General features: G+C 36.5%; 1 protein-coding gene across 2 annotated transcripts in view; it reads right to left on the bottom strand.

Moving 5' to 3' along the window:
• Nucleotides 1-3,157: 3,157 nt before the first annotated feature.
• Nucleotides 3,158-22,969, bottom strand: part of NUP155 (nucleoporin 155) — a 34,556-nt gene continuing 14,744 nt past the window's right edge. The window contains exons 16-36 of one of the 2 annotated variants that reach the window (XM_086770679.1): nucleotides 22,741-22,829; nucleotides 21,396-21,458; nucleotides 20,237-20,299; nucleotides 19,996-20,134; nucleotides 19,070-19,136; nucleotides 18,061-18,179; nucleotides 17,759-17,862; nucleotides 15,795-15,928; nucleotides 13,792-13,983; nucleotides 12,996-13,134; nucleotides 12,200-12,335; nucleotides 11,628-11,781; nucleotides 11,255-11,359; nucleotides 10,966-11,120; nucleotides 9,740-9,869; nucleotides 9,362-9,475; nucleotides 8,833-8,953; nucleotides 7,767-7,877; nucleotides 6,340-6,476; nucleotides 5,483-5,583; nucleotides 3,158-4,256 (exon numbers count right to left, since the gene is read on the bottom strand). In XM_086770679.1, coding sequence (XP_086626805.1) covers nucleotides 4,118-4,256; nucleotides 5,483-5,583; nucleotides 6,340-6,476; nucleotides 7,767-7,877; nucleotides 8,833-8,953; nucleotides 9,362-9,475; nucleotides 9,740-9,869; nucleotides 10,966-11,120; nucleotides 11,255-11,359; nucleotides 11,628-11,781; nucleotides 12,200-12,335; nucleotides 12,996-13,134; nucleotides 13,792-13,983; nucleotides 15,795-15,928; nucleotides 17,759-17,862; nucleotides 18,061-18,179; nucleotides 19,070-19,136; nucleotides 19,996-20,134; nucleotides 20,237-20,299; nucleotides 21,396-21,458; nucleotides 22,741-22,829 — 2,512 coding nt within the window. In that variant the 3' untranslated portion in view covers nucleotides 3,158-4,117. The remainder of the gene's footprint in view (nucleotides 4,257-5,482; nucleotides 5,584-6,339; nucleotides 6,477-7,766; nucleotides 7,878-8,832; nucleotides 8,954-9,361; nucleotides 9,476-9,739; nucleotides 9,870-10,965; nucleotides 11,121-11,254; nucleotides 11,360-11,627; nucleotides 11,782-12,199; nucleotides 12,336-12,995; nucleotides 13,135-13,791; nucleotides 13,984-15,794; nucleotides 15,929-17,758; nucleotides 17,863-18,060; nucleotides 18,180-19,069; nucleotides 19,137-19,995; nucleotides 20,135-20,236; nucleotides 20,300-21,395; nucleotides 21,459-22,740; nucleotides 22,830-22,969) is intronic. The other variant, XM_086770681.1, reaches the window with a different exon arrangement.

The raw sequence follows: 22,969 nt of genomic DNA on the forward strand, positions 1-22,969 counted from the left end.
AATACAGGCTGGGCAGAGAATGGATCAAGAGCAGCCCTGAGAAGGACTTGGGAGTGCTGGTGGACAAGAACCTCAACATGAGCCAACAATGTGTGCCAACAGCCCAGAAAGCCAACTGTCTCCTGGGCTGCATCAACAGAAGCATGGCCAGCAGGTCAAGGGAGGTGATTCTGGCCCTCTACTCTGCTCTCGTGAGATGCCACCTGCAGTACTACATCCAGCCAACATAAGAACATGGACCACCTGGAGAGAGTCCAGAGGAAGACCACAAAGATGATTGGAGGGCTGGAGCACCTCTCCTCTGAGGACAGGCTGAGAGAGTTGGGGCTGTTCAGCCTGGAGAAGAGGAGGCTCCAGGGAGACCTTATAGCAGCCTTCCAGTACTTAAAGGGGGCCTACAAGAAAGATGGGAAGAAACACTTCAGCAGGGCCTGTAGTGATAGGAGGTGTAATAGTCTTAAAACAGAAGGAAGTATATTCAGATTAAACATTAGCAAAAGGGTTTTTTTTACAATGAGGGTGGTGGAACATTGCAACAGGTTGCCCAAAGATGTGGTGGCGGCCCCATCCCTGGAAACATTCAAGGTCAGGTCGGACAGGGCTTTGAGCAACCTGATCTGGTTGGAGATGTCCCTGCTCTTTGCAGGGGGGTTGGACTAGATGACCTTGAAAGGTCCCTTCCAACCCAAACCATTCTATGATTCTAAGTAGAGTGAGCTGTCACTTTGTTTCATCACCTTGAAGAAATGCCTTTGATTCTGTTAAGGCATCTACTCTGTCAAACTGGCTCTTGTTCCTCAAACCACTTTAGACCAAGTCCTTTTCTACCTTTCCTTAACCTTGATTAAGAATTGTTAACACAGGGACAGAAGAAAAAAAAAAAAACAAAACACCACCACCACAAGTAATAATTCAACCGCTGAATTGTTGGTGATTTTGTTAATTGTTGGTGATTTCCTTAACCGTGATTAAGAATTGGTAACACAGGGACAGAAGGAAAAAAAAAACAAAACAAAACACCACCACCACAAGTAATAATTCAACTGTTGAATTGTTGGTGATTTTGTTAATGAGAAGTGGTTCACGTTCATGTTGGTCAGGTACTTCCCTCTACTGGTCACCACTTGTTTCACCTACTCCATTAATCTCAGGTTTCCCACAGAAACTTACCCTTTCTCCATCTGAGAGCAGAGCAAGTACTATTAAAACCAAAGGCATCTACACTGAAATTACCTGCAATCATCTGAAAAATATCAAAGATAACTCCTGAAGCACCCTTACTTTGAAAAACTTGTAATAGTGCCAGAGGCATTCTTATTCTATTAATTGAAAAAAAAAAAAAAAAAAAAAAAAAAAAAAAAAAAGAGCTGAAACTCAAGTCTGTGACTTGTGCCTGCTTCCAACTCTTCAGTCACTTCTCCAGATCTGAAAATAGTAATCTACTTACCTAGATTACAGAATACGGCTCAACACAACATACTTCCACGCTAATATTAAAATTTAGAAATAGAAGTTATATACATCAGGCAAGACTTGGAACATCACATGTATGGAGTATGAACAGAACTGCAATAACAAGACCGGGGTAAACGTACATTACATCCTTGGTGTGAAACATAGCTATCAGCAGAAAATAACTTGCAATATCTAAAGATAGTATACTTCATATGGAAAGACGCAAATCTTTTTCCCAGGACATACAGTAGTTCCTCTATTTAAATATTTTGTGAGGAAATTTCAACATTGACAAAAGAGAAAAGCCAACATTAAGATTTCAGCTCTATTATGATCTAACGAGGTAAAAAAAAGAGATGTATTTTAATTTACGTATTACTTCACTGGGTGCATTCTCTGGTTGAAAATCATCACAATGTACCTGGCAGTTCACAGGGAAAGAAATTTAACGGCTGTACTTCAAACAAAACTTCAGAGCATAGTAATCAGATCATAGAATCATAGAATCATAGAATGGTTAGGGTTGGAAGGGACCTTCAAAGGTCATCTAGTCCAACCCCCCTGCAAGGAGCAGGGACATCCCTGACTAGATCAGGTTGCTCAGAGCCTCAGCCAGCCTGGCCTTGAACATTTCCAGAGATGGGGCCGCCACCACCTTTCTGGGCAACCTGTTCGTGTTCTATAACTCGCATCGTAAAAAATTTTTTCCTAATTTCTAATCTAAATCTACCCCCCTCTATTTTAAAACCATTACCCCTCGTCCTATCGCAACAGGCCCTACTAAACAGCCTTTCGCCATCTTTCTTGTAGGCCCCCTTGAGGTACTGGAAGACTGCTATCAGGTCTCCCCGGAGCCTCCTCTTCTGCAGGCTGAACAGCCCCAACTCTCTCAGCCTGTCCTCATAAGAGAGGTGCTCCAGCCCTTTTATCATCTTTGTGGCCCTCCTCTGGACCTTCTCCAACTGGTCCATGTCCTTCTTGTGCCTGGGGCTCCAGAACTGGACACAGTACTCCAGGTGGGGTCTCACCAGGGCAGAGTAGAGGGGGAGAATCACCTCCCTCGACCTGCTGGCCATGCTCCTCTTGATGCAGCCCAGGATGCGGTTGGCCTTCTGGGCTGCAAGGGCGCATTGCCTGCTCATGTTAAGCCTCTCATCCACCAGCACTCCCAAGTCCTTCTCCTCAGGGCTGCTCTCAATCCATTTCCCGCCCAGCCTGTATTTGTGCCTGGGATTGCCATGACCCAGGTGCAGGACCTTGCACTTGGCCTGGTTGAACTTCATGAGGTTGGCACAGGCCCACCTCTCCAGCCTGTCCAGGTCCCTCTGGATGGCATCCCTCCCTTCCAGCGTGTCGACGGCACCACACAACTTGGTGTCATCGGCGAACTTGCTGAGGGTGCACTCTATCCCACTGTCCATGTCGCCGACAAAGATGTTGAACAGGGCCGGTAGTAAAGGCTGTTAAGTAGATAACTGGCATGTAAATAACTGTTTTAATCCATACTCCTTTTTTTCTGTTTTTTTGAACACCTGTGGTATTTGTATCAACTACTCATTCTCCTGGAAAAAAATACATTAATCTGCTCTGTAGGCATAAAGGTATTTGTTCCTTTCTCCCATTAAAAATATCTCCAAACTCTTTGATTATTTACTTACATGAAGAAGTTATTTGAGAAAGATTAAAAACCAGCACAAACTGGTAATTTCTTGTGCATGTTTATATAGAGTTTATCTTCTTGAATATGCACACAATGCATAGCAGTAAAACAGGGACAAAAATACATTTCCTTATAAAATGACATTTTAAAATCTTAGGAAGCATGCATACAGGATGATGTGTAGGCTTTGCTCCTTTTAAGGAATATACAAAATTTAATGCTTGTATGCTTGTAATGAAAGTACACAGAAGTCACTTCTTGACTTCTTTATTTGATTTTAACAGATACAACATATTTATTAAAATGGAATAGGGAAAACAATTTGATGGGCTTTTAATACTGTTCCTTCACTTGCAATGCAAGTTAGATTGCTAGTTTCTGCAATTTCATCCCAAATATTCTATTTACAGAGGCAAGCTGTGTTTAAAATGGTAGTTACGAAATAATAATTATCTTTGTTATTGAAAGATCTGCCAATAAACTCATGCAGAGAGTTACGATGCATCACGACTCTGTAGTATGACTGTATTCAGAACCTGGCTCATCTACATGTGCTTTTATAATCATCTTGCCTTCTGAAGTTGTCATTTCTTGTTTTGATACTTGTAAGCCAGCTACCAAGTAGATTTTACATCCTACTTTTCTCCACTACTTCATGTCAAGTGAAGAGAAAGAAAAATGTTTTCCAAATATTTTTAATCCTCAAGGGAAAGATCACACAATGTATTTTATTTCAACAGTATATAAAAAAAGAGCTTTCTATTGTTAAAAAATTTGGAAGTAGTAAAAGAAACTCCATTTGTCACATTTACATCCTACAATTTGTAGATACCTTTAGAACAGCAAGAATACAGGCCACACAATTGGTAACTGCAGCAGGAGATACAACTTTCTCAGAACTTCTTTCTGAGGATTTTTTCTTCCAGAGGTTCAGTGCTGACATCTGAATTTTTATTTAGTAAGTTTATTTTATCTGAGCAAATAATTCTGTTATTATATCAGTCAGTGAAGCCGTTCTAACTTAGCCTGTAGTGATTTAAAATTCCCAATGGTAGTCTGCACCACTAGCGTCGGGCTCAGAGACTGAAGTTCAACCAGGTAGCAACTAACAGCATCCAAGCAAACATTTGTGAATCGTCGCCTGTAAAGAAAACATAAAATAGTAAAAAGCTCCTTTTTGTTTCTGTATGTTAGAATTAATCTGAAATAGACAGTGAGGATTCTTTGAGTTTTATTAAAATAACATATCAGCAACGTATCTGTCAGCTACTTTTAAGTATTTAACTATTTATTAGAAATGTATAATGGTTGTGACTAAGGCATTAACAGGAAAATAAATTACTCATTACTGTTTATCTGATATTAAAAATAAAACACAATACAATTAGTAGCAACATTAAATTATTAAAGATCTATATATTACTTTAGATATTAATAAAATCAATGTATAAGTTACTAATTTAGACAGCAATTACCTAAAACTAGTATCAAATCACAATAATTTAGGTATTAATACACAAGTAGAGACTAAAATTAGCCAACATTCGCTGAAGTTGTAATGAGTTAGAGTATTTAAATCAGCTAACCATGAAAGATCAAAAAAAGTAAGAAAAGATAGATGTAAACTCTCTATGTGAACAGGGGATATTTAGATGTGTATTTTCAAGAGAATTAGAAAAAGTTATAGTTAGAAGAGTTAGCAAGACTTTGCCTAGTTCTGCTCATTGTTTCTGAGACAAGATAGTTCTGACTCGAAGTTTGTATAGTTTATTCACAAAAGCTGCCAAAGCTAGAGATCCCACAATATGCAGGCAACTTGTTCAGGTATATAGCTATTCTTTTAGCTGAAACTTTTTCTAATATTAAATTCTTTCCTGTTGCAGACTAACCTGAATTTTAGTCTTGGAGTGATTCATTCCAATCTCTTAAAAACAATTTGGGAAGATCTATCCTCATGTTTAGTCTTCTGTTTTCCAGAGTATAAGAAGTCAGTTCTTCTAGCCGTTCTTGTTAAACAGTTCACTGTTTCATCCACGAAATACCTCATTTTTCCCCACTTTTCCCAAATTCCCTCAAATTTATCTGTACTATTCCTTACAGTATGTTGCCAAAATTTACAATGTAATCCTCTCAGTTTCTCATTAATCTTCAGTGAAGTGGAAAAAATTATCTTCACTGTACTAGTTTATACGGATGACCATACAAGTTTCTACCAATTGAATGAGGAGTCTCAGCAATCACTGCTAGGAAAGAAATACTAAATTCACCCAAAAGAAAAGAAGAAAAGCTTTGGAGATTGCTGAAGTGCAGCGTTTTAGGCTATTTTATATCTTTCACTATTTATTAGGATAGAGTTACCTTTCTTACCTCGAAAGTACTTTGCTTGGATCATGCACATATCCTGACAGTAATACATGAATACACTCTAAAAGGTGTAAAGGCTTTTTCATTCTATTCCAATATGGGTCCTAAAAAAAGATTTCAAAATATTAGGGAGACAAGAAAAAGTGTGTGTGTGTGCACACACAAATTGCCAGCTGTGATAATTATTTATTCATTCTAAGAAAAATGTAAGAGAAATGTGAATTCTATCTTAATGTACGTTAAGTCTATATTTAAATACTATTTTGACTTGTGACTACTAAAACATAGGTAAATTTAACTCAGTTTTCCATTACCTAACAGTCTATAAAGTAATAGATTTTAGGAAGTTCCGAATTCCTTACATTGTAAGGAATATGGGTAAAAAGAAGCACATCAATTCACTTTGGTTTAATTCTGTTTAAGCCTGTTCAACAACCCAAAAGTTAAAAATATGACTTCTTATTCTTTATGTCTACTGCATCAATAGATTAGACAAACTGCAGTACTATAGCAAAATTTAACCATTAATAGGAAACAACAAAAATTAACATATTTAAAATACGTTGTTCCTTCTGCAACATAACAATTCCAATCCTATTTAATCCTAAATCAGCCTTAAGTGAAGTAAAAGAATTAACAATTTTCCTCATGCTTTAGGATGAAAGTGAATAACATCTACGGGGCGGGGGGGAGGGGGAGGGGGAGCAGCATTAAAAGCCTTTGAGTAAAAAAAGAGAAAAAAAGCTATGAAGTTAATATTTTGATATATCACACATTACATTATTTTATATTTCCTACTAAAGACAGACCTTGATAGTAGTTGAAAACAAAATTCTAATTTTGCAGCTATTTTTTCTTACCCGTGCTTTAAACAACTGGTCATACACTTCAAGCAGCCTTGGCAGTGGCACTCCAATTTCTTGCATGGTGTATGTTACAAAACCTACATCCCAGTTCAAAGTGCACACCTGTTGCTCTAGAAACTGCACTAAAAAATCTGGAGGACAAAAATAATGGCATATTTAGATTCTGACTTGTTAATGAGAGTGTACCAAAGAAAGGCATCTGAAAGCTATTTCCTCCAAGTTTAATTTTTTGTCTTGCAGACAGTTGGTACCTTTCTCCTGTGAAGCACATGTAACAATCTGCCCCAGTCTGTACTAAGGAAAAGATATGCAAAATGTAACTACCTCCGAAGATGGTATTAAGCTATCAGCAATGCATGACAGAGATTACTCATACTAAGTACTTTATTACCGTCCTACCACAGAAATATGATGTTAAGAAAAGTTTATTAACTTTTGTTTCAGCACAAAGGAACATACTATCATTTCATTTGCTGGAATAGCCAGCAACAGTACTGCATCTTTTATAATGTTGTGTCAGTAGCAATTAACAATGTATTGTTCAGGCCTAGATGTTCTTTTAAAGAAGTTTTACTATTGTAAAAGAACATTTAGTGCTGAACAGTATGTTTTCCAGCTTTTTATATAATATCACGTTGTCAAAACATGCGAGCATCTCGAAAGCAGAAAGAGGCTCCAAAAAGGATCCAGAAATCTCCTGAACTTTTTTAGAATCTGCCCCCGCAGACAGCAGAAGATACTTCAAAAGACAGCAGATAAATCTGGTTGCCTAAAACCTTATTATATGTATAAATACACATTTTTACTTTTTACTTTGATATAAACTGACTTTACTTTCTAAAATGGGATCCGCTTAACCATCCAAGAATAACTGTTGCTGCCTTCTAAGCTTCATTTACTTCCCATTCAGGGTGAAAAACCGTAAATTCTGGTTAAACCCTCAGATCAATTCTAGGAAAAACTGTACCTGCAAAAACTGTAATGGTTTTGTAATCATGCAATTATACGGTTTACAAAATTAGAGGTCAATAGGAATTCTACTTCTACTTTTTGTCTAACCTCCCCCTCCTCAGTCCCTTGTCAAAGACACTGTAATAATGAGCAAGTATCACAATGCTTTTGTTCCTAATTTCCTAGACAAAACTGAAAAGTACTACCCAAGTAACCTCAAGATCAACTCCATCACTACTGACAGTTTAATTTGTTACTTCAGCTACAGAAAAAAAATTCACAAATAACTACAGTAAATATATATCACGAGCATGTAATTATGTATCACAATTATCAATATTCTTTCCTCTTATAGTTTTTAAAGAGAGCCATTTCTTAGGTTGAAACCTTTTTTTAAGAGGCTAAGAAGAAAGCTGAGACCCATTCATGTATCACATATGTTTATTTAGTATGTAGGCTAAAGAACTTGCCTAAAGGAAAGTAACGAGGTGTGCCAGCATATATCTTTCCAAGCAATACCATCTTCAGACTAAGTGCCTGCATTCTGTCAGTGGGGTTCAGAGACACACTATCGCTCAACTCTGAAAATGAAAAGAAATCATTTAGAGAAAACTTCAGAAAAAAAGTTCCACATTTATACAAAACTACACCGAGGTACTTAAATTTACTAATAACACACCAAATCTTACACTACTGTTAGTGCAAAATCAGCATGCGGAAGTGAAAATACAACTTTTTCTTGTATGTATGCATAGATTTTCACAGATTTTTGTTTCCTTGAAGGCCTATGCAAATCTGCTTAAAAGAAAAAAAACACACCCCCAACAACCCCATCACCAAACAAACCCACAAAAAACCCCACTACCACATAGCTTTTCCCTCAAATCACTGTTAATGTTTTTTGCACAACGGCAACCTCGAGCACAAAATCCAAGAGGGGAAAAAAAAAAAACCCAAAACAAAACAGGAAGAGAGAGTCAATTACCAACTCATAGTAAAGGGTGAGGCAGATTATCACAGCTGAGTGGTTACGCTTGCAGAGCTGTGCCCAGTACTCTGCTTTTCTACAAACAGGCAAAACCTTTACACTTCCACTCCTGTCAACACTGTAAAAATGCTGAACTCCAGGCATGAAGATTTTTTAGTTTTTGTCATGATAAATTTAACATTTTTATTATCATTTCCTAATAGTGAAACCTTCAGACAAAATTTCACAGGTATTCTGAAGTGCATATATAATGGCATCTAAGAACAAGAAAGGATGAAATGACTTGTTGAATGTTGTCCGGAATGTGATTATTCATGCCATACATGCAACATGCTCCAACATCTATGTAAAAATATTACTTTTCTGTCCTTTAGGTAAATAATATTAAGAATTACTGGTTAACTATGCTTACCAAATATATTACAGAATAGTCTAGAAAAGACGCATCTCATTCAGACAGCATGTCAGTAGCAGCACATAGTTGGTCTTAAAAGCTGTAATTGTATTTTCCTATAGTTCTAGCTTGTACATAGTCCATTAAGACCCACCTTTCTCAATTATTTCTTGCCAGAGAGTTTGCACCAAGATAGGATCAGAATGACCGGCACAATGTATAATTGCAAGCTTACACTCTGAGAGCTTAAAAGGGTCAGCGAATTCTCCATACAGCTGGAAGAAAAATTACCAGGCTTTACATTTCAAGTAAGGTAAAAAGGAAATTTTGTCAAACATTAAATTTTTTTTTTTTACTACATTTAGTTTCACTTCTTAAATACAAACCTCAATTTTATATGAAGTTATAATTAATACTGTTAATTTTCTAACAATTTTCCCAATTAATGATGAAATCTAAGAGACTTAATAAAGAAAACAAACACATGGAAGAAATTAAAGTACTCAAGATTGAAGGAATATGAAAGTACAGACAAAGACAGTCTAAGAAACAGACATTCTGAGGCCAGGAATGCCAAACCGTCTATTACTTTTCCTAGTTAGCATAGGATCATTCTTTGCAAAACACTTTTTTTCCGCCCAAATGTGATAAACTGACTTCTAATACAGAGATATTTTAATCACCTTGGTTATATCCATCAACTCAGCATCAAGCTGTGAGATAGCGTCTTGCACTGAAGAATGATGGGAATACTGCCGTTGTAATGTTTCTTGTATTTGAAGCTGGATCCTTGCAACCTTGTTTAAAAAGAAAAAGAAAATACTTCAAGATTGGATTAATTTAATCAAAGCTTAAGAACACATCCAGAATGAGCTTATTTAAGTGCAGAAATGTTACTGTCTTACACCTCAGAGTCTCCAATCATCTGCCTAACTTGGCCATGTTGGAAAGAAAGCACAGAAACCTGTTTCTACAGAATTAGTAATAAAAGTGTCACGTGCCAATGAGACAAACTGAAATAATGCATTTACAGTGTAGCTTAGATCATTATTTTTTCTTACTTCCATTTTCTCTTCTAGTTCATGTAGGAATTCACCATCTGCAGCTATAGAGGATATGGCAGTGGAACTTTTGGCACTCAAAATGGCACGTGCAATGTATTCAAGGCGCTGCTGAAGAGAAATTTCTGTGCTGCAAAATAAATATTCAAAATAAAATAGGTACTTAATATATTATTTGAGAGTTAGTTATATTCTAAGCAGACTCTGGGAATTGGTATGTGACTTCTCCTGACTTCACTAAATCATGCAGGACATTATCCAACTATGTAACCCTATCTTTGTTGCAGGCCTAGCTCTAGTGTACTTCTCAGTAGTCCACTGCTCCACATTTACACTATTGCACTATGAAATTCTGCGTAAGAAATGACCAGTTAATATATTGTACTTAAAACAAGAAATACATTGAAAGCTAATGTATAATGCATAAAATAAATAGGTAATTTTGTTCCAGTAACAGCCTGGATTAAAAGCTAACATATTCCATTCATTTAAATTTTTTCAGCAAACATCCTTGGGCATTGGCCTTTTCTCGTCCTTGCTCTCTTCTTAAAATACCTAGACATAAGATTTTGCTTTTCATACAAACATAGAATAGTTAGGGTTGGAAGCGACCTTTAAAGGTCATCTGGTCCAACCTCCCTGCAAGGAGCAGGGACATCTCCAACCAGATCAGGTTGCTCAGACCCCTGTCCAACCTGGTCTTGAATGTGTCCAGGGATGGGGCATCCACCACCTCTCTGGGTAACCTGTTCCAGGTTCACCCCCATTGTAAAAAATTTCTTCCTTATGTCTACTTTAAATCTACCCTCTTTTAGTTTAAAACCATTACCCCTTGTCCTATCTCAAATCCTACTAAAAAGTTTGTCCCTGTCTTTCTTATCAGCCCCCTTTAGGTACTGAAATGCTGCTATAAGGTCTCCCTGGAGCCTTCTCTTCTCCAGGTTCAATAGCCCCAACTCTCTCAGCCTGTCCTCATAGGAGAGGTGCTCCAGCCCTCTGATCATCTCTGTGGCCCTCCTCTGGACTCCCTCCAGCAGGTCCACATCCTTCTTATACTGGGGGCTCCAGAGCTGGATGCAATACTCCAGATGGGGTCTCATGAGAGAGAGAGTAGACGTGAGCAGACGGGGAGAATCACCTCGCAGGTTTAGTCCCAACAAGTTCTAGTTTGTTTTTTCCCCCCCCAGTTACCTCAATATATGCAACAGATCATACATAATTCATACCTGTGCAAGTCAGCCAGCTTAGCCAAGACTCTGGCTGCATTACTAAAATTTCTGTTCTTTTCAAAGTATCTCCATAGTAAATCCATGTAACGGACTTTGTTTTGGTCAATCTTGGTCATCCGCACAAGGTAGGGTTCCAAAAAGGGTGCAGTAACCTGCAAAAGTCATAAAGATAACATTTATATTCTTGTCTCTCCTCTTTTTTAAAGCATCAGCATTATTACAATTAACTCTTCCAGTTCAGTGGAACCCTCCAACAATTTTTTTCGTTGTATAGGGATGAGCTCACCTGTAACAGTTTGTCTGCCAAGTCAACTTGTATCAACCAGTTGTAAAGTGCAATACTGAAGAGTTCATCTGTTGAACGCTGAGCCAGCTTTAGCATTTGTTCAAACTAAGGGAACAAAAGGCCAAAGCTGTTATTCCAGAAGTGGTTATGTTACATCAAGTACTGGATACATATGCAACAATACTTAGATTCACATTATTTGCATGCTACCATTTCTACGAACACTCTGTACACAGAGTACCCAATTCATGACAAATCTTGACTTTTATCTACTTCACTAAACTATTCCAAAATTTAAAAAAAAAAAATTCGACATCCCTTCAAGTCACACTAGTTTCTGGAATGCAGTCATAATTTTTTGTGAGTTTCTTACATGGTGCCCTGCTTCTTCATTGCTTAACATGTTGGGGTCAGATGACAGCACCGGAGGACCTGGCTTTTTGGGTACACTGGGAGACTGAGGAGCAGCTTTACTTTGATTCACTAACTCTTGAAGGGTGTCAGTGATACACTTGTAGCTGTTCAATCTATAAACAAAATAGAAGAAAGTAAAAGCTTCACAATTTTCATTGCAACTATCTAGGAAACACTCTTATAAAATGTAGTTATTGTATGCCTTTGTAAACACATTTACTAAAATTTTAAAAACATCAGATTACTGACAGATAGTTGCCACAATCTAGTTTGTTCTCAATAATTTCTCTAACAAGTACATCTGCAATCAGATCACAATGTTTTTTAGTTCACCCTCCGTTCCAGATTAAATTAGTGCCATCTTAATGGTAATCAAGGACAGTATACAGGGCAAAACCATCTATATTATGTCCCTTACCATGAAACGCTTGTTTGTCATTACCTTGCATACCTTCCCCAAAAGAGTTACTCTTCCAGTCACTTGAAATAAAGCACCCCATATAATAGTAATAAGATATCCTAAAAACTTACCTCTCTTGAAAAGCTTGGAGTCCAACAACATCCTCTTCTGGTTCTCCATTTTTATAGAAATGAAGGCCAAGACCTTGGGGATCTTTCTTCTCAGCGGCTGTAAGAGAGAGTTCCACTACTCCCTCATAGAAACGCACTAGAGAAAACAAAAAACAAAAAAACACTAAGCAAATATCACCTTTCATAATTGTATTACATCTATGACAAAACAGTAAGTGACATCGAACACTTTCCATTCTAGCAAGCAAGAAAAAACAATTTTTTTTTGCACTTTGGTCTGTATTGTATAAAGGTTTATACCTTTACCTAACCTATGGGATTATATGCAAGTTTGAAGTTAAAAATCTGAAATCTTGCCAGTTACAACAGTTATATCTACATTTAAATTATGTACTAGCTTCTACTACACAGAATAGGATTCAGAACCATCTTTCAAACAGCATATCTGGCATAAAACCTTATCTGCAGAAGTACAGTAATTTACCCTCTGCTTATATACAGCCCAACAATTTTCCTAAAAACATTTTTACCACATACATGAAACAAATAGACACTGCAATGGGAACTAAGTGGATGGGACTATTTTTATACAGAAGTGGGTTTTTTGATTGGTTGGTGAAATCTAGAAAGTTTTTAAATAAGAACAGGTTGACATATATTAGTTGTAACAGTTATTAAGAAACTGTTCATAGTAAAAAACTACAAAATGAGTTACAGTTAGTAAACAAAACAAAATGAAAAAATGGCATTAAAGTGTACTACAGAAACTATTTACCAGAACGTGATTGCCTCTTACCTTGCCGATACTGCGCACAAACATTAGCAAGGTCTACTTGATTGCTGATCTTCTGGTATTCTTTCAGTGATTCTCTTAGCATCTTCTCTTTTTCCAGTTTGCTTTGAGCCTGTCGAGACCGCTGAAGCAGTTCATTTGCCTAAAGAAAAATGAGGAGAAAATGGAAATTAGTCACATGAACACATCATGAACTATCATGGATACTGTTTTAAGCTAATTATTCCAAACTTCAAAGCTCAAGCAGTACAAACATCATTCTCTCAAAAGCACTTCCTTGTCACTTGAAAATACTAAATTTCCAGCAGGAAGATTGTCCAACGGCAATAGTGATAAGGGCTTAAGACTTAAACAACCAAGTTGTTCCCCGTTCTCCCCTCACTAGTTACTTTTTTCAAGTTTATTTGAAGAGCTTCAAACAGTCAAGATCTTAAACACAATTATGTTTCCAGAAATCCCATTAAACCAGGCAACAGAGAGAAAACAAGACAGTATGTTGAGGAAAGACTGGAGTAAGAACACGTTTCATCAACATCAAGAAGACAGTCTTACTGGACATCACATTGGAGGTAAAGAACCTATGAACACTACAAATAACTGCAAACACTTCAAACCATAGCTTGCATAATTCTCTGCATTAATCAGCTACAAGACATAAATATGCACACAACCTGCCTTCATTGGTTCTTGTGTCCCTGAAACTACTTGAGCATAATGATTTACAAGCTGCTCAACTTATCTCATTTGAACACGTTCTAAAGTTGCATTTTGGTGCTGTAAAACCTGGAATTGTGCCTACCTTGGAACATACAGCATCATCAGTGCTATAAAGAAGAGGACAGATATCTTGCAAATGGGCAATGATACCATCCACAGCAGCGTTATCTCTGATGTAACAGTTTATGAGGGAAGCAATGAGTGCTCCAGTCAGTTCTCTGTCTCTAATTACCAAGTCTTTGAAAGCAGTAATCTTCAGATGTTCTTGAAGTTCCTGAAGATAGACAAAATTTCACTAGTTTACCAAAGTTTTTACTTTATTCTATTTAGAAATGTCACAATGTTACAGCAGCAAAATTAACTGTTTCCAGTAAATAAAAACATAAAAAACTCCAATGATTGAAGTACACAGCACATAAATATGTTATTTAAAATACATATTGTATAACAAAATGGAAATAATAAAGAAAGCCCTATCAATGAAGGCACTAGACCCTTGAATGCCAAAGGACAGTGAGAACTCCTCTTAGCAGACTTCCTTGTCCATCCTCACTATGTGTCACTTTCGTTTCAGATCTCTGTAAGTAAGAACGGAATTAGCAGTTCTCCTTAATTCACAGGGTACTGTCAGAATGCACACCTTGTAAAATAAGTATGGCACCGTTTTTAATAATGGGAACCATTTGAGTACTGTCATAGTTGAAAAAAATTACAGATGCATAAAAAAAGGAATTTTAAAAGTTTGAGGTCTGTACTTTTTATGCTTTTTTATACTAAATTACATTGAAGGTTATTTTTTTTAAATTATTAGGAATATTTGCTCACATAGAGTTGCCAGTAGTGTTTATGTAGTGTACATGGATGACCATTAACAGCACGAAAATACTACTACAAAAACTCTTAAACTACTGAAGATAGAGGAAAAGGTTCTACTTGTTACATAATGGGTTAACTTCTTGTCCAATACAAGAGAAAAGCTGCCTGTGTTAGAAATCGTATTAACTCCTCCAAGCGACAATGTTAAGAGCTCCAGCTTCTGTGCATTTGTTAAGTTTAAAAATTTTTCTTTTTATCAACAAATAATAGAAGTTCTCAAATAATCTATCCTCCTATAAAATATGAGGACAGAATGCTTAGTATTCAAATTAATAGCTTTTTCAAGGACTGGATGCAAATTCAACATTAGCAAAAGGTACACAGCAGTAGCACCCATAGTTCTGTAAATTTTCTTCTTTACAAACAAGGAGAGGTTGAAAGAACTGTGACTGTTTTGCCTGAAGAGATGGCTCAGGGGGCAGTGCGTGGGATCTTACTAATATTTATGGGAAGGTGTAAAGAAGGCAGAACCAGACTTTTATCAGTGGTACCCAGTGACAGGACACAATGCAATGGCCAAAAGCTGAAGCACAAGAAATTACGCCTGAACATAAGAAAAATCTTTTTTTACTCTAAAGGTGATTGAACACTGGAACAGGTCATCCAGAGAGGCTATGGGGTCTCCATCCTTCAAGATACTAAAAACCTTATGGACATGGTCCTGGGCAGCCTGCTCTAGTTGACCCTGCTTTAAGCAGAGGGGACTGATACTCTCCAGAGGTCCCTTTCAACTTCAACTTGTTCTGTGATACACTCTGCATCCGTACTTACGCACAAGAGCAAGGACTGGAGACTCTACAACTCTATTGCTCTCTGCTGCTAATCCTTTATTAGCACTAAGGTAAAGAGTGAATTCCTCTGGCTGCACAGCAGCTGGACAACATTGGTCTATTATTTTCAGCACATTTTGAACAATGTTCTTACGGTGAAAACAGTTATTTATAAAACCAGAGTCATTAATTGTCAATAAAACAAAATCTATTGTTAGAGACACTTCCAATTTGCTAAAATTGGGTGATGAGGTCAACCCTACATCTCGGTCTCTTAAAAATAAACATTTGCAACATGATTAAAAATCTGTATGTGGTTTAAAATTCATGATATGTTTCTCAAAGTATTAAGTATTCCCAAAGAGGTATTACTTCAAGTAGCAAAAGAAACTGAGATATTAAAAATAAAAAAATTAATATCATATGGTTCAGATCGTACCTTCTGAAGCTCACCTACAACAACACTGAATTGGTGCTCACAGAGCAACTTCCATAAAGCCAGTGCTTGGCAGGTTTTGCGAATGAGCTGCTGGATGCCTTGAAGGGAAGTCTTCTCAGTTAGCTGTGCCTCGGCTGAAAAAGCAAAGAGATTGTCAATAAGTAGCTGTTCTACATGTTTCAAATTAGCATGTCAGTCTCCTAAAATTTCTCCTTTTTTTTCCTCTTTCATTCTTGATTAATGCTGTCTAGATCTCTTTGGAGGGAAGTGCCATGGTAGTATTCCCCAAAATAAATACCATCTGCTAACATTTATTTCAAACTACGCAACACAGGAGTACTTTCAAAAAAGTAAATATGGCTTTGTGTGAGTGCACTGTATTTACATAACCAGTCTTAAATTTCTGGGGTTTTTCTAATAAATAGTTATTATAAATGTATTTATTATAAATATAAAATAAACAAAAATAAAACTGTACATATTCCCTTTTTGGTCGATTACCTGTATTTGCCTTCAGAAAGAACAATTACAATTACATCTTTGGTCAACACTGTCTACACTATCTTTAAAGGAACAACTACTCCGAAAACAAGTAACATTTAAAACTAGTAAGATGTACTACAGTTACTGAAAGAATAATATGGCTGTACTTATTACATAGGTGTAACGTAACTGCAAAAATTTATGTCTTTTCTTTTGAGTGCTTACAGTTCAGAAATGAGTAACTATACTGTGTCAAAAGGATTTATGGGCTTTGCAATGCATAAAAACTAAAAACAAAATTACTAAACGTCTACCAAATTCTACATAACAACTTAAAAAAAAAATTACATTCACACTATTGAAAATGAGCTGTATGGAAAAAGAAGGAGAAATTAAAACTGTGGATAATACCCACATGGACCACAACCATCTTCAATTCTGTATACACACCAGCAACACTTACCAACTTGATGCAAGTGCTGGGAAAAAGCTGCACTATAGGAGGACATGAGTTCAAACAGGCTGTGTGACATGACTCTTATTTCTAAACAAAGTTTTGTAGACATCTCAGTGACTGTAAATTTAGCAACTTGCATTATAGTGTTTCTTTTTAATAGGACAACATACTCACTTGTCTTACAAACAAATGCTTAACAATTGCTATTCTGAAAATAAAAATGGGTGTACAGCTATTAAGTATTGCAATGAGAAGATGAAACAATCTTATGAAATATGGAGAATTTTAGGAAGGAAAAAAAAGAGACAGGTAAGCATGCAAAAAACCCTCTAGTTTTGTATTTCAAGATTGTCTGAATGGGGAAAATAGGATAAAGAGGACATGTATCTACACAGAGTTGAAATTTAATTCCTTGTATCAGAGAAGGAAGTTTAGAAGTGCTTTAAAGTTCATGCACTTTTATTTTAGCTTAATAAATGTGAGATACAACTTGTGTTTTGCAGTGGCTCAAGATCACTAGATGTTACTGTGTTGAAACCCCAGTTCTCTTCACGGAGAGATACTCTCCTTTGTGGACTGCTTGAATTAGTTGCGATGTTAAAGCTTTCAGTATCAAACTGAAAGGTAAGACCTGCAGTGTGCAACAAAAAAAGTCTCTTGCGAGTCAGCCTAAAGGCTGGAATGTTTCTCTATCTAGATTTCAGTTTTTATTCCGGATATATACTTCATCTCTAGTACATGCAAATGTAAATGATTTTTTCACATCAGCGTCACTGCAGAAGCACTGCTCCTGATGGAACAGTATGATACGGCATGGAAATAATAGCAAAGTGCTAGCAAAGTTAATTTCGAAACTACAGTGCTTTTTCTGAAGAACTTATTACCAAATATAGCATATTGATTAATGCCAGATTTGTATGGGAAAAAAGATATTTTTATCCAGAGGTTCTAACCAGAAAAGTGAGAAAGCCAACATCCAAATGCAGAATTCCCTGATACTTCCTGTTGAAAAGTAATTACATACCATGGTATTTCCTCTGGAGCTCTTGCTGGACTTGCTGAGAACTTCCACCATCAGGCCGCATGAAACCCAGGAGCCTCTGTTGCAGATTGGCTGGTGTACTGAAACTGCAATTCCAAAATAAAGAGAGATGCTAATATGATTACAAATACTCAATCTTTTCAAGCAGAAATCTAACAGCTCATTTTTCACATCTGAAGCTGGAGACCATACATACACTTCATACCAACACAAATATGCAAGCTATAGTTTTTCAAGAGCTGGACATTAAATACCACTAGTAAATTTAATATAGTGAATAATACCTTGGGTTTCCAAGGGCTCCTACTGTAGCAAACTGTGAATTTCTATCCAGAAATTCTTGTAACCCTTTTAGTTCTTGTAGTACACATTCCAACACATGGGATGGAACACTGCTTTCCACCTGCAAAAGAAAGCGGACTTCTTTACAGAACGCTTAGTTTCCAAACTTTTTTCACGTCAAATACACAATTTTAAGCGTAAGCCACTAAAAAGACAAACACAAAGAGGGTACAACAAGTAAATAGTGTAATAGTAATACTATAACTAGAACAGAACAGTATTATACCACAGTCATTGAGGAGGGGCCACACATGTGAAGAGGTAGTAGTCTTCTGAAGACTACTTCAAGATGTTACTTTATCTGCCCCTCCATATCAGCTGTGTTTTACTATTTTCAACTCTGAACTAGAACAATGACTTAGCATTGCTAAGACACAAAGCATAGCTGTCAACGTCTTCCAGAGTCTCCTCGTTACCTTATAACCAGAGGAGGAAAGCTCATGTAGCAGTTAATTTTCATTGCTGAAATTACTCAGTGCAGTATTCTATCAACATCCAGAGTCAGAAAATATTTTGTTATTTTGATCATATACAAAAAGTGAAACATCACGATGTTATGTCAAGAAGATGCTGGAATTTTTTTTATGTCTTTACATAACTGCAATGTTTATTCTAACCCACTAAAGCATTTATTTTTAGGCTTTGTCTGGAGGAATTATGCAGAAATGAAGGAAGTGCAATCACTAAACACAGAGAAAACTGGCCATTCCCAATTAACAACAAAGATCAAATTACAGTTACGTTTCTTAAAAAGTAATATTCAAAATAGTAGCCTAAAAAGATTTAAAACCGACAGTTACTCCTTCATTAAGAGCACAGCACTTAAGAAAACATCCAAATGACAACGATGTTTTTTTCCTTATCAGTTTATAATTGAGAACAGAAGTATAACAGGGCTTAAGATAGATACTATAAGTAACTTTTAAAAATATAAAATAATCTTTTACATACTGCAACGACTTCTCGATTGCCACTTTTGAAAACTCTCTCCACAACTATACTGCCATCCCAAATATTTCTGCAACACAAAACAGTACTGTGTTAAAAGCCAAGTAACTTAAGCAAGTATTTTTCCAAGTCTTCTGTTTATAATTTCTTAAGAAAGAAATGATAATGCTTTTTACTTCAAGGTCTAAAAAGATTACTTAATTTGGATGAAAATTAAACATTCAAAACAGTTACCATTATACATTCTGAATGGTACAGATATAGATAATTAAAGACATTTCAAATTTGAAAAACTTCCGTCAAATTAAGTTTGATGTTCTCAAATACTTTAAATATAGGCCAATATTATTCTCTGGAAATATAATGTAGGCAAGCAAGTGTCATAACAAAAATTTCTTTCGCAATCAGTATGTAGAGAGACAACCAACATATGAAGAGCTCTGTTCTTTCTTGGGGTGTTCATTAACGCAGGACTCAACATCCAAGTAATGGAATCCTCTTTAGTCTTGCTTCATTGTTTTGATTTGAGCATTCTGTTTAAAGCTTCTTAACAGAAAAGACGTCAAGCCAGGACTTTGATCCCGTAAGTCCTTCTGCACTCGTTTCATCCTCTACTAGGAGTTTGAAACATACAGGTCATAAGTTTGAAAAATAAAACTGCACTTTTCAGAGCTGTGCATATACATTTGATTGCAGGATCAATCTCTAATTAACTTTCCTATATTAGCCATTCATTGAATGTATTATTTTTAATAGAGCTATAAAGAGAACATTATATTAAGGGGTACTTCATAAACACAAAAAATGCACTTGACTAATTTCAAATGTAAATGCTATTAAGATAGAATTCACCAACTACAAGCATTAGGGTAAAGAAAAACTGTGAAACAAGTAGAGTGACAGAATGTCTTTTTACACAAACACCTCACCCTATAATCCGAGCAAAGTATATGCAGATGCCATTGTGTCTTCCAGAAAACACTATCTCAGGACCCATCATTCCACTAATGGATGTACCAGCATTCCCAGAAGGAAATATGGGAGTTGACATAGTAGGAGGTTGTAAACCTAGGGTAAAAGTCGGTAAATATTACGTATTTGAAGGCAAATAAAAAAGCCTAGTAAAAAAAAAATTCTACATTTCTCCAGCAAAGGAAAATAAAGTGTCACCTTGTCCAGATGTTGTCAAAAAGCTAAGGTTAGGATATGGACTATCAACAGCCAAGGGCGAACCTAAAGAGGAAAATAAATAAAGGTAAATTTGTTAAAAACAAACAAATAATAAAAAACCCAATCCCAAATATAACCCATAAAATCCCTGTGCAAAAGCAGCAAAGTTGTTAAATCAAGGACTTTAAAGTTAGAACCACTCCAACAGCTTTCAGGTATCGTTAAATGCGAAATTGCACTCATTTCTTATCAATCTAACACTCTGTAAGTGAACCAAATGGATCTGCTTCTTTCAAAAGCGGTTATTAAGCATTTTTTTTCCAGCATTCACATGTTATTTATTGCGCACCATCTGTTCCCTGCACTGAATATAATACTGTCCACATACTTTTTCTTGTTCTTCACCTTCTGACTGCTGCCATTCCTGATATGGGCACCTCTTCTCAAAGCACTCACTTTCAGTCATTTAGATCTTTTCAAAGAACATAAATTTTACCTTCAAAGGACTCAGCTGAAAGAAATTGGTATTATTACTCTTAATTTTTACACAGGGCAATTGGACAAACACTACAGCAACACTGTTAACTTGGAGCATTCAGTTTGAGACTGTTCAAGGTCTCACATTCAGCTGTGAATACTCAATCCTTCTGCAAATTAAGTCTGAATATCTAACTTAAGATTTCAAAATACGAGGAACATATGTGGTCATCTACAAAAACATCCATGCACCATCAGTACGCAGGATGACGTATCACAGAAAGGGCAAGAACACTAGTACTCTGAAAATTTGGCTTTCATCAAAGAGTCAGTCCTTCTTGCCTTCTACAGGTCTCTCAACTTGGCAACACAGAACAGCAAAGAGGATAACAAAGTCCTTCACTAAACAGTGACAACGCATTCTCAGAGCACATTCTCCCGTGTGCCAAGCAAAGCACAAACTTGCAGAAAAGCAGCATGCAAATGCATGACTAGACAATCAACAGTGAAAAAAAGAGGGAACTAAGTTAAAGGTGCCTGGTCTTCTAATGCTGACATTATTGTAATGTAGTTTCACATGCAAAATTCCAAGGTGTTTTAATCAGTTTCTATCAGCACTGCCTGACCCAAGCATAGGACATCCATAGTATCAGAATCTTAATTTCACACGACAGTTCTCTACCCTTTGAGCAAATGGAGTAAGTAGTAGCAGAAGAATGGTGCAATCTTCCACTTGGACCGGTCACTGAAGCAAAATGGAAACACGTGCTTTGATACTGGGTTTTAAAGAGGCATATATGACAGCAAATTATAAGAATATCCAAACACTTAGAGTTGTGAAAAAAAAACACATGTACTTCTAAAAGGAGTCACCTTACTGATTACAGAGCTTCCCATCATTTCCCCAACTTTCATTCTCAGTCTGCTCCTAGCACGTGTTCTCCCCATAGCTGCTGTCCGCTTTAACTCCAATTTATTTTACATTCCTGTGCCTTGCCTCAGTAATCCTGCAGACATTGTTATTGTTCCATAGCATCAAGCTTGGAAAGTGATGCCACTGATGCATTAACAATAGCCACTCTTCTTACTGTTTTAATACTAGTTAAGAATTCTGAAAAAGAGGGTTGACTGTTTTTCCAAAACTTCATCACAGTTCAGGACACCGTTCTCCAATACTTAGGAACTTGGATATATGTCAAAAATGGTACTGAAATACAATTTCTTCGCATTCCAGGCAACCAAGTTTTTTCCCCCAAGTCTGATTTGTAAAATTGAATGCCACATGTCAATAAGGTGAAAGGATCTTGGAAATTAATGAGTTCCTGTTTTTTTAAAAAACATAAATAATTAATTCACAGTAATTCAATCAGAGTTCCAAATTCATCATTATGAATTTCTCTTTAAAAAAATCCCTAAGATCTGGAATTGATTAGTATATCTTAAGGGACAACTTCTTGAAGCAATTGTAGAAATTTAAGTGAATCTGAGTAAGACAGAAAGGTCTCCACTCCAGTAAGCATCAGCTTCAGAGGAGAAAGGATAGGCACTGTTCTCATTCATAGGTGGCATTGACGTCCTAAGCAGAAATCAAATTTTGAAGCTAGAACTTTTACAGGGAGAAATCACTCCGAACAACTAACCCACTTCTTGATTAAAATTTTTCTTTTCCTCTCATAAGCAGTATCTGCAAAGGTATGCAATGACACTGTAAGAGGATAATCTGCTATAGCCAAACAACAAAGAACTAATCTTTACAAAGCATTGATGAAATGTTCTCTGGCTGCTGAAATGCCTCTGGCAGCAACAAAAGTATACCTTCTTCACATAATCTTAACAGACCATATGCAACATCCAAACATAGTTTGAAATCACATCAACCTCTCACTAAATTCAAAAATCACTCAAGACAAATAGAAAAAACTCTGTAACTAATTAGCCAGTGAGTGGAAAATCAAGGACTATTTCAGAGAAAAAACAAAACAAAACAAAACAAAGCTGTCCAAAACCATGAAGTGCTTGCTACTTACCAGGAGGAACAGGAGAACCCAGAATAGGTCCAACATTGCTTGGAGGAGGCAGAGCTGATGGAAATCTCATTTGTGCTTCTCCACCATACCTGAAGTTTACATGCAAAGACAAAAATTCCTCATACTTCATACACAATCCATTTAATTTTCATGTCTTGAAGAAATTAAAATAATTTAGGTTCTTTTAAATAGGGAGTAAAAAACCAGCATAACTTTTCAGAAATATTTG

The sequence above is a fragment of the Chlamydotis macqueenii genome, chromosome Z (genome assembly GCF_036417535.1).
Source record: "Chlamydotis macqueenii isolate bChlMac1 chromosome Z, bChlMac1.mat, whole genome shotgun sequence".
Classification (NCBI taxonomy): domain Eukaryota; kingdom Metazoa; phylum Chordata; class Aves; order Otidiformes; family Otididae; genus Chlamydotis; species Chlamydotis macqueenii.